This window comes from Pelobates fuscus, chromosome 2 (assembly GCF_036172605.1).
Source record: "Pelobates fuscus isolate aPelFus1 chromosome 2, aPelFus1.pri, whole genome shotgun sequence".
NCBI classification, from domain to species: Eukaryota; Metazoa; Chordata; class Amphibia; order Anura; family Pelobatidae; genus Pelobates; species Pelobates fuscus.
The window spans coordinates 403895922-403908288 of NC_086318.1; the positions used below are offsets into that span (position 1 = coordinate 403895922).

A 12367-nucleotide genomic window follows, 5' to 3' on the forward strand; every position below is an offset into this window, starting at 1 on the left:
TGCAGGATAGCACTGAGAACAGACAGATGCAAAGGAAGCCCATTCTATTTGCAAATCAGACAGATCCCAATTCACATGGACAGTCCAGTACAAAAATGCTAGGCAACTTATCTCTGCATGACTTATAAGGCAACCCTTGATCATTTTGGCTTTGAATGAGTTACACGCAGTACTTCCATAGGAAGAATGTGTGATTTACATCAATAATGTACAACCAACAAGGACCATGTAGCTGTTAAAATATAGAACATATATTGTACAGTCAGTAATGTACCTACTGTAACATACCCCACACCCACTATATTATACAGTCAGTAATGTACCTACTGTAACATCCCCAACACCCACTATATTATACAGTCAGTAATGTACCTACTGTAACATACCCCACGCCCACTATATTATACAGTCAGTAATGTACATACTGTAACATACCCAACATCCACTATATTATACAGTCAGTAATGTACATACTGTAACATACCCAACATCCACTATATTATACAGTCAGTAATGTACATACTGTAACATACCCCACGCCCACTATATTATACAGTCAGTAATGTACATACTGTAACATACCCAACATCCACTATATTATACAGTCAGTAATGTACATACTGTAACATACCCAACATCCACTATATTATACAGTCAGTAATGTACATACTGTAACATACCCAACATCCACTATATTATACAGTCAGTAATGTACATACTGTAACATACCCCACGCCCACTATATTATACAGTCAGTAATGTACATACTGTAACATACCCCACGCCCACTATATTATACAGTCAGTAATGTACATACTGTAACATACCCAACACCCACTGTATTATAAAGTCTGTAATGTACCTACTGTAACATACCCAACATCCACTATATTATACAGTCAGTAATGTACATACTGTAACATACCCCACGCCCACTATATTATACAGTCAGTAATGTACATACTGTAACATACCCAACATCCACTATATTATACAGTCAGTAATGTACATACTGTAACATACCCAACATCCACTATATTATACAGTCAGTAATGTACATACTGTAACATACCCCACGCCCACTATATTATACAGTCAGTAATGTACATACTGTAACATACCCCACGCCCACTATATTATACAGTCAGTAATGTACATACTGTAACATACCCCACGCCCACTATATTATACAGTCAGTAATGTACATACTGTAACATACCCAACACCCACTGTATTATAAAGTCTGTAATGTACCTACTGTAACATACCCAACATCCACTATATTATACAGTCAGTAATGTACATACTGTAACATACCCAACGTATTATAAAGTCTGTAATGTACCTACTGTAACATACCCCACGCCCACTATATTATACAGTCAGTAATGTACATACTGTAACATACCCAACACCCACTATATTATACAGTCAGTAATGTACCTACTGTAACATACCCAACACCCACTATATTATACAGTCAGTAATGTACATACTGTAATATACTCCACACCCACTATATTATAGTCAGTAATGTACCTATTGTAACATAGCCCACACCCACTATATTATAGTCAGAAATGTACCTATTGTAATATACCCCACTATATTAGACAGTCAGTAATGTACATACTGTAATATAGTCAGTAATATACACCATGCCTTCTATTCTATACAGTCAGCAATGTACCTACTGAAATATACCCAACAACCAGTACATTAAACTGTAATATACCCCACAACCAGTACATTACATAGGTGTACAATTTGTAATAGACAGTGTCTGTAATACATTAATTTGGATGTTCCCCGTGCTATGTAATTATGTAACACCTGCTAAGTATGTAATACAGAACTCCTTAAACACCAAAAAAATAATATATATCACACAGTCATCATGTTCTATTGGCTTCTTAATTTTGACCTGTTTGCACTCGAGACCACACTCCTCCTGGAATTCAGTTAAGCATCTTTGCCAATTCTGTTATTTTTTACCAGGTTTGTCTTTTCATATGTAGAATTAAGAAATGTATAAGGTGAAAGAATATAAATTACAAATAAAACACTGAACAGGCATTCCATATGAATTCCCACTATTCATTTTCCTTAGAGCTGCTTTGTCAACTTCTGAGATAGAAACTTTATGAAAAGCCCTTGATGGTTGAGTTGGAATTTCTTTGAAAATCCAAAACAATCAAAAGATATACATAAGACAAAGGCTTCTTCCTGTCAAGCAATTGCAGATTGTTTGGCACATTGTGAGTTTGTGTCACCACTTCCTATCAGCCATCAGTTCTGCCCAAGGCATTTTATTTTGCATTTTCCATAGGCCCTATTTAGTACTCTTGCACTAGCTCTATTCTGCAATACAACAGGGACGACTACTCCTGACAAATGAAGTCACGAACTAAGGCGGCACCAAGGAGGATCGGTTCAAGTATCTCTCCAATCTGCCACCTCCACACAAACAAGCAGACATGACACATTGAGGGGTCTTTGAAAAATGCAAAATGCAGAACCCCAAAATTGAGTGCCTCTTTAAAAAAAAAAAAAAAAAAAAAAAAAAAAAAAAAGCACTCTACCAGAACCACTACAAGTCATGGTCTACTCTGGCTTGGCTATTAAAGAACTGAGGTTTCTCATAAGCTGTCCAACTTTGGACAGCAATGACAGGCTTAGAGTGTTTGACAATTACAGGAACACTTTTCACACATTTAAATCATTATCCACATCAACATGTTTTTTTTTATCAAATCTACAGCTTGTTGGCACTGTGGGTTGTGCACGCTGTTTACATTAAGATAAATCATTCTGTGTTCAAGGTGAAATTGCATTCTCTTTTTAGTGCCACCATATCATATCTGACAGAAGCACCAGAAACACTATAGTATATATGTTAAATTGGTTTGTGAGACGTTGAGCATTATATTCATGAATGCAACCATACAAGTAAGGTGTGCCTTTGCAAACAGTCCAATGAGACTCTGTGCTGAAGAGTTGCAAGCCCTTTACTCTAGGGTCCAGCAGAGAACCGCCGAGCTGGGTATCCTTTCTCAATTCATTATGAGAAAAACTAAATATTGTACTGCTCTAAAAACATTTGATAATGATGTTCATATTGGGTGCTGCTGTTATTGAGTCTTTGAGTAGCAGGAAGTCAAATAATTTTCTACTAGCTCCTCTCCCTATGAATAGAGCTTTGCTTCTGAATGGCGTGCGCTATACAGTTTGCAGACAGTGCAGAGAAATAAGCAGTCATTAGAGCACTACTCTCCCTTTCCGCTGCTAGACCCGAAGGTACCCTGCACTTTCCCATGTCAGCAAGTATGTGCACCACCAAGCCACCTTCCACTAAAAGTTAGAAAATGGTACACTGGTCTCAGATCCCCCTGCTATGCTACCACCTCAAAACAGAATAAAAATTAAAATGTTACCTCGTCGGCACAAAGTCTTGCAATGAGAAGAGCTACAACATCTGAAATAGGCTTGTTCTCAGCTTTTAGAGTCTCAATCTTCTCTTCCAAAGCAGAGATCTTGCTTTCAGTGGTCTGGAAATAAAATATTACATATTTTCATCGACTTGAGACAATTTTATTAAAAAAAATATTTCTATATTCTGATTTATTTTTTTACCATTAACCTAAATAAGGCTTACACAGAGTTATGCAAAATATGACTACCATTATGCATGTGGCTCCATATGGCAGCCTGCAAAAGAAAACAGCAGTATCCCAGAAAGCCTTGCAGATGACTGCATATATTTTATAAGGTGGGATTGTGTGTCTGGGTTTATGCATGCATCGGACACAAATAATTCCTTTTTGCAGTTCTTCAGGAATACCCATCAGATATATACGGTAATTATAAGTTAAAACATGAAACATACCTTGGCAGCATCAGAATATGATAGAGAATCCTGTGGATTCATCAAAACAATTACATCCTAAAGGAAAAAAAAAAGAAATACAAATCGTAAGAACTTGTAAAAAGTTAACTGATAGAGCAGCTGCTTTATTTGCAGTAGTGTACCAGTTGGATGTATCCATAAGCAACAGTTGTTAAATTTTAAAGTGTACAAAGACATCTTTACAGTCAATGTGAATTTAACTTGGCACATTGCGTATCTAAATACACAGATATTTTTACACAGGATTTACAAACACATACTAAAATTGCTTTTTAATACGTTTTATTTATATGGCTTGTACCAGAAACCTGAATTTGCCTAACATGTGATAGTACTACACAAAAACACTAGTTGTAAAAGGTTTAAAGGGTTTCTCCAACCCCTTTTGATACTTAAATGGATATTGTAGTCACCAGAACAACTACAGCTTAATATAGTTGTTCTGGTGACTATAGTAAGTCCCTGCAGGGACCCTAGGGACACCTCCAGTGTCTGTCACCAAGATAGCCAGTAGAGGTGCTTACTGGGTCAGTGCTGCACAATGTGCAATGGAGGCCTTGAACTTTCCCCACTGAGATTCACTGATGCAATGCATGTTTATGAGGCTCCGCCACGATTTCAGCCAATCCAATGCTTTTTCATAGGAATGAAGTCAGCCAAGGAGGCGGATCGGGGGAGAGGTCCCTCGTGGTGCTGAAATAAATGTAAGATTTTAACTTATTTAATGTGGGTAAGGAGAGCCAGGGACCTCAATAGTGTTTTTAACATTAACGGGTTAGGAATACACATTTGTACTACCTTATGCCTTTAACCCCTTAAGGACCAAACTTCTGGAATAAAAGGGAATCATGACATGTCACACATGTCATCTGTCCTTAAGGGGTTAATAGAGTAATGTCCTACTGGCAATTCTTTCTTTCCCCACCTAGAAAGGCGCTCAAAGAGCATTTCAAAGAAATGTTTACTCACCCTTATCCAGCGCCAGGAAACCTCCTGGCGCACCTACATGTGACATTACGTGAGTTGCGCCAAGGTCCAATCAAAGGCTTTTCAGAAAAAAAGCCTTTGATTGGACTTATTTGCCAGCTCAATGTGCATGTGCGTGCTCTGAGCTGGCAAGGGGAGGGGGAGTGGAATGGGTGGAGGAAAAGGAGGTGGAGGAGGGCGGGGAAATAAAAAATAACAGAGGGGATTAAAAGGACGGAGGGCTTCCCTCAGTAGGGGTGGGAAGGAGGTGGGGAGATTAGAACTGCTCCCTTGCAGGAAGAGCAGTTAAGTCGGTCGGCAGCATTTTAGTAAGCGCTGATAACAGACATAATATATGCACAGAATTGACATCAGGCAGCCTGAAATAGAGTTCTGGGCTTCCTACCTCATGCGTGCTGGAGGTGCAACTTGCCCCCAGCACACAATTAGAAATATCTCTGGATGTGTAATATTTCAACCTGAAACACTGTACATCCAGACTTACCACCGAGACCACTTCATGAAGCAGAAGTGGTCATTCGTGGTGGTTGCAGCAACCCTTTAACCATGCAAAATCAGACCTTCTCTTATTCTTGAAGCAGCATTTTTGTTCTGCTGCTCTACACATCTCACTCTCTGGAATAATCATCTTAAATACACACCTTAATTAGTTCCGGGACATGTCGAGTGTCCAACACGTTACGGATGCCTTTGTATATATTTGCAGAGATCGTTAGGTTCTACAAGGAGGGGGGAGAGGGAGGAATTATATTAGTTTTGAAACACGGACAAAATGAAATCTGTCTAACAGAAATTATCGCAGACATAATTTAAGTCTCTAACTCCTGCCATGACATTGAGAAGTGGTCTGGTTTTACTTAAAAGCAGCAATTTCAAATCTAATAGATACATGTCAGACAGGACAGGCATTATGTAGAAGAGAGGAAAGGGGAAAAAAAAAATATATGAAACGGTACCATCTTCTTCAACTGATGGAAGTATTGTCTCAAACGAGCCTCCTTGGCCTGTACTTCTGACTCACTCATGCTGTCAATCAAGTTATAAAGAAAATAGCCAACAGCTTCTGCTGGAAGGGAGAGGGGAAAAAAAAGAAGAAAAAAAAAAAACACAAGAGAAAGCATTCCGCTGAAATTACTGGGACTGTCATGTTATCAAGATTAATTTATAAGAAATCATTTTGGTGTGAGATGTCACCCTGATGAGAGGCTCTGAAATGGCAACAATGATCACTGAGGCATAGAGATTATGTGGTCTGGGAGCACATATCTAACTGGTGAGTGAAAGGAATATTAATTATTTTCAGACCCGGTGACAGCTTTCTAGTACTAAATCATGCTCTAATCCTACCCCATTTTTTTTGTTTGCCTCCCTAGAACTGGAAGGGTACTGCCAAGATACTTAACGTTACACACCCACATTAAAAAATAAATAAAATAAAAATGCATATTTAACTTGAAGACTCAAGTGTTTTGCAAAAAAGTTACACAATTTCTATTTAAACAATGGTGTGCTAATCGGGTGAGCAACACATTGCTTACACCCTGCGGCACTCAAATGAACACCTTTTTGCAATACACCACTTAACTCATCCACCGCTAATTATTATTATTTTGTGCTTTTATATAGCGCCAACTTATTCCGTAGCGCTTTAAAATATTAGAAAGGTGGAAATTTAACAATAAATGAGACCATTACAAAATGTTACAGGAAGATCATTAACACTCTTAACCCTTTAATGACAAAGGAACGCTCTATAGCCTATTTTCCTAACCGTTAGTCCTGGAGGGGTTAACTCTAGAGTGTTGACCAGCTGTCACTGATTAAAGCAGGTAATTAGAAAAGGCCTGAACATAATTATTTAAAATATATACCACACAAAAACTTTTCACTCACACAAATTTTTATTTTTATTTTATTTTTTAATACTAAATTATCTCTACTGTGGAAATAGGATAAAGTGATGATTCTTGTTTATTTTAAGGTATTTTGTGTATGAGACGACTACAAAGAATATTTTAATTTTTGGGGGGGGGGGGGAGATGCAAAACGGGATGGATGGATGGATAAGAAACAAATGAAAAATAAACTACAAAAACATATATATAATTGACCTCTTAACAATATGCCCAAGCAATCAGTAAACAGCGTCTACACAATGTATTTTTTTTTTTTTTTTTTTTTACGTTTCATTCTGAGAAAGAAGCAATCAGTGTTTACTGCTATAATCCCCAGCGCCCACAGCCATTACACACAAGAACGGATTTATGGATAAGTTACAATCAAAGGAATTGAAACGCTACCAGTTGGTCCTGAAGGGGCTTGGCAGTAGCGACCATCCTTGTACAACAGCTCTGTTATCTGTTAAGACAGAATAATCGCACGTTGCAGCCACGAAGAGAAAACATACAAAGACAAATAGAGACTGAAATTGAATTCTCAAAATAATAAAGGTCCCATCCACCAGCATATTATTCCATGCAGCATCATAGTAATTTACTACAGAAGAAAATAAAAAACAAAAAAACAAAAGTGGGGGTGACGAGGGAGAGACCACGTAAAGAACAGTTCTCTGCTGACAGGCTTGATTTAACACATCGCTGCTCACAAAGTGGGACGATATTGTTACATACTGGGGTTTATTTACTAAACTGAGAATTGCAGAGAAAAATAAAAAAAAATGGGAAAAAATATCTAAATTTAGCTATTGTTGGTGGCTTGGCTCTTTTAGAATAAACTTCACAATTCTGCTGTCAGGTCTCCACAATTCCAAGTTTAGGGAATAAACCCCAACTCATTTCGTAATTATTAAGTAACAATAATACATTTAAGGCAAGGCATCAGTGTGCATATGATTAGGAATTGTTTCATTATATGGTATAATCTGTGCAATAAGATATTAAAGTATTATAATGGTAAAGCAAATGTAAGAAATGTGTGAGGTTCTGGACTTACACCGGACAGTACTTCTATTCATTGATGTAAATTGGTTGAGAATGCCATAAAGCACTCATTAAATGAAAGGCTTAAAAAGTTTGGCCTGATCAATAAAACACACTGACAATAGTTAGTATTTAAATATCATTGTAGTGTTATCGGTCACAGCTGAGCTTCTTCAAGATTTATAAAATGCCATTTAAGTTGGTTTGTTTTGACTTCATTACCCCCATAAAATAATTAAAATCAATCTCTCGCGTCTGCGCTCTCTCTCTCTCTCTCTCTCTCTCTCTCTCTCTCTCTCTCTCTCTCTCTCTATATATATATATATATATATATATATATATATATATATATATATATATATATATATATATATATATATATATATATATATATATATATATATATATATATATATATATATATATATATATATCTTTTTTTTTTTTTTTTTTTTTTTTTTTACACACGGGTTAATGAAGTCAAAACAAACCAGTTTCAATTGCATTTTATAAATGTCAAAGGCCAATAACACTAATACAATATTTAGGGAGATCTTGGGCCAAAATAGCAGAACTGAGTAAATCGTACAACACTATTCACCCATCACAGCTATTTTGGCCTTACAACTGCAAATCTCTTGTCACTTCACAGTTTATCGATTAGAGCTGACAGCGAATAAAAGCCAAATGATTCCTGACATATGTCCTTGTGAATATTTTGGAGGGGCACCCCAGGCACCAACATCATTTTTATGACTGTTCTGGCTTTTGGCTTTGAAGTGTACCTTTATTTAATGCTAGGTCCCTCTCCCAAATGTAAAGCAATTCTTCGACACAGACCCAGCAAAAATCTCCATGCTAACAACTGACTGACAAGGTGGTTACGCACTGTGGTTACTAAAGCTACTCAAATCCTGATGCATTGGCAGCTAAGCATCTTGCAGAGGGGCTTGTCCTGCTTGGGTAAGTTTTCATAAGATGGGTAAATTAAAGCAGACTATAGACGTGACCAGAGGGGGTGTTACAATACAGTAAGACCCACAATGCGACCGCTATGGTGGCATTGGAGAGAAGGCAAGTTGTGTTTATATGGGGACTGTTCAAATCAACATACCGGTATTTATTTTCATGGTAAATTAAATATTCAACTCTTATTGGTCGCACGGGAGGGTTTGTTAAAGTCAGCAAATATTCTATTTCATAACCGTGCCACTTCTATCCTTCCCATTCCCACAATAAATCCTTCTTACGGTTACTATGCCCGTGTAAATGATGTAATCGTTGCCTTCCGTCCCTCTCAACCTATAGTGTTTCTGACTGCAAAGGTTTTTGGAAGCTGCAATTAAGCTTTCATAAGTAAAAAGCAGATAGGTAAATTCTATCCAAAAATTCCTGCACTGCAGAGATTTATGGGATGAAGTCAGCACTTTGACAAGTGCTATAAAAAAAAAGTTATTACATAGAAAGCTATTGGCCAATTCGGATTACCTGATCACATCCTTGTCTGAGTAAATCTAACTGTAGGAAATCTAAAGCCTGATAAATAATTAAAAATGCAACATCTTGATATACTTATCTTTTATTGGCCGGGATTGCTTCAATTTCTGAATAGAAGCAATGTATAAAAATGTACTATTTGAAGCCTGGGGTGCCCCCTTCAAGGACATGTAATTATTCATTTAACACACTAGTGCAGTTGGACTAAATTGACAGCATAATTCACATTGAAATATATATTCTTACATGCAGATTTAGACTTTTGTTTGTCATCTAAGGCTTCATCATGGGACAAGGAGGAAATTGATTTGAAAACCTCTGCCTCATGGGACCTTGATAAAATCTGTACTTTATATCACTTGTTAAAACCCATTTCAGCTTAATCCTAATAGAACAATTCAGTCATTACAATAATCTATACTGGGCAGCATCCCAGTTTTCGTCTTATCCGGGCATGAATCCTATTAGTCTGTCCTCTATTCTACAGCACTAGACAATTTAAAAAACAAAAACACAAAACGGCATAGCTCAGATACCACAGCTCCTACAGAGATAATGCAAAGAGACTGGCTCAATTTGTGAAACTTAAGCGAATAAAAATACTTTAGCCTAGATATATAGATATATATATATATATATATAATTTTTAGAACTCAAACATGTATGTGGCATTGTGATACACGCCAACTGTTTCAGTAGGTCTGACTTTCCAGAAGGCTAAAAATTATTTAAAAAAAAAAAAAAAAAATTCTGGTCAATTACAGATATCTGGATTTTTTATTTTTTTTTGCAATATTCCAAACACAAATTTAGATTGGATTCCAAATTATGTTACCAAGTAAGGAATTAAATCACTTATGTTTACATGAAAATAAAATCGTTTCATTTTCAACCAGATGTTAATTTAAAAGTTTTTATTTGATGCTATGTAAATTGAACTTTACAAGAGGCTCGTGCAGGGTCTAGAAAATAATTAACAGAGCAGGAGATAAGAAATTCTAAACTAAACAGAATTTGCTATAAAGGAAGTATAAACATTAGAGGAGAGACTGGCAGACAGAGCAGATGCATGTTGGGCAAGCTCCTCAGCAAAGTCTGCTTAATAGGCCTTTTCTGCCTGCCATCTTGGAGTTTTACCGCATAACACGCTTAAGTGCTAAGAAGGGACCCCGGTGAGTCGCATGGTACCGGCTTTGGTGCTTTCCGGGCCCAGAACGCCTACCTTAGAATTTATGCGCCCTTCAAGCCGCATCTTGTCGCCCAGAACCAACTGCAACCCCCCCCTTTGTACCGGTGGGGGTCATCCCGGTCCCAGGAGATCACTCACTGCTACTCTTGGCTCCTCGAACCTCTGTGTGCTGCAGTGCCGCGTGGCTCCTAAGATGGCGCATAACACAAACGAAGATTTAGCCGATTCTTAGCTTACCGCAACTCTGACTAAGCTGGACTCTATCTTAGCAAAATTTTGGGCTGTCTTGGAGGCAAGACACCAGCGTGACAGGGTAGAACTCCCACACACCTCAAACTCACCAACACCAACCAGCTATCAGCAGCGGTCCATCATGCCCTCAAAGCCTTCAGACAACCAATCTGATCGGAGAACCTCTTTCTCTTAATGGCGGATGCCAGGACAGCAAAGCACTATCAGTCTCCTGAAGCCCAAAGGGGTTATAACAGAGCCTGTACCTGTTGGGGGCTTAGCCGGGGCACAGAGGTCCGGTTCTGACCCTTTTTGGAGGAGGCTACTATAACATAAAGGAGTGGTGGCAAATGCATCCAGGATTTTCCAGTGAGGTACAATGCAACAATTACCTCCTTGAGAGGGATCCTCTCTCTAACGCCCAGCAGTTTCCTCGTAAATCGGGAATCGGTGAAGGCACATGAGATTCTCTGGGGCTACCCTACCAGCCTAAGCATATCTACCATGCGGTGGACTCCTGTATTTTCTGTTTTTGTTTACTTGCGATGTTATAGCCTCCTCTTTCTGAAACCGCAATAGTGTTAACACTACTTTTGGGCACACAGCCCAACTCTCATGTTAACATAGCATGATTAATTTTATTTTCATTCTATCTTTACCCACATGCCTAGAATATCTTGCAAACCTTGTAGTCTTGTTTCATCACTAATCTAGACATGTTTAACTAGCTTGTTATCTATTAATATAAAATGAGACCGTATATCCAGGAGCCGGTTTGGTATTAAACAACAACAACCTTTTTACTATTTTGTATAATTTTGCTAACACTCCGTCCTTTCTCTTCTGTATAGTACTACATTTGACCTCAATAAAAGAAAGATTTAAAATAAATAAATAAATAAAAATAACATTAGAGGACTCTTTACAGGAAGTGTTTAGGAAGGCTGTGGAAGTCACATGCAGGGAGGGGTGGCTAGGGCTGCATAAACAAAGTGATTTAAATCTAACATGGCAGAGAATTGAGCAGTGAGACTGCAGGGACATGAACAATACACAGAAACTGCTTCATTAAGCAAAGTTGTTTTGGTGATTAAAGTATCCCTTTAACCAGCCCTTCGTAACACCCATATAACTGAGAAACTACCACTAAGGTGTGTAATCAACAGCATCATTGTAAAGAATGTTGTCACAAAATTAAAAAAAAAAAATCTGTTTTATGTACGACAAACTGAAACCACATTAGCATGTACCGTATATACTCGAGTATAAGCCGACCCGAATATAAGCCGAGGCCCCTAATTTTACCCCAAAAAACTGGGAAAACTTATTGACTCGAGTATAAGACTAGGGTGGGAAATGCAGCAGCTGCTGGTAAATTTCTAAATAAAATTAGATCCTAAAAAAATTACATTAATTGAATATTTATTTACAGTGTGTGTATATAATGAATGCAGTGTGTGTATATAATGAATGCAGTGTGTGTATATGAGTGCAGTGTGTGTATGAGTGCAGTGTGTGTATGAGTGCAGTGTGTATGAGTGCAGTGTGTATATGAGTGCAGTGTGTGTATGAGTGCAGTGTGTGTATGAGTGCAGTGTGTGTGTATGAGTGCAGTGT

General features: G+C 37.7%; 1 protein-coding gene across 2 annotated transcripts in view; it reads right to left on the bottom strand.

Annotated features, from left to right (window-relative positions):
• Window positions 1–12367, bottom strand: part of LRPPRC (leucine rich pentatricopeptide repeat containing) — a 115864-nt gene that overhangs the window by 69454 nt on the left and 34043 nt on the right. The window contains exons 16-20 of one of the 2 annotated variants that reach the window (XM_063443902.1): window positions 7195–7252; window positions 5851–5957; window positions 5536–5613; window positions 3887–3943; window positions 3435–3548 (exon numbers count right to left, since the gene is read on the bottom strand). In XM_063443902.1, coding sequence (XP_063299972.1) covers window positions 3435–3548; window positions 3887–3943; window positions 5536–5613; window positions 5851–5957; window positions 7195–7252 — 414 coding nt within the window. Of the gene's footprint in view, window positions 1–3434; window positions 3549–3886; window positions 3944–5535; window positions 5614–5850; window positions 5961–7194; window positions 7253–12367 lie in introns of both variants that reach the window. The other variant, XM_063443901.1, reaches the window with a different exon arrangement.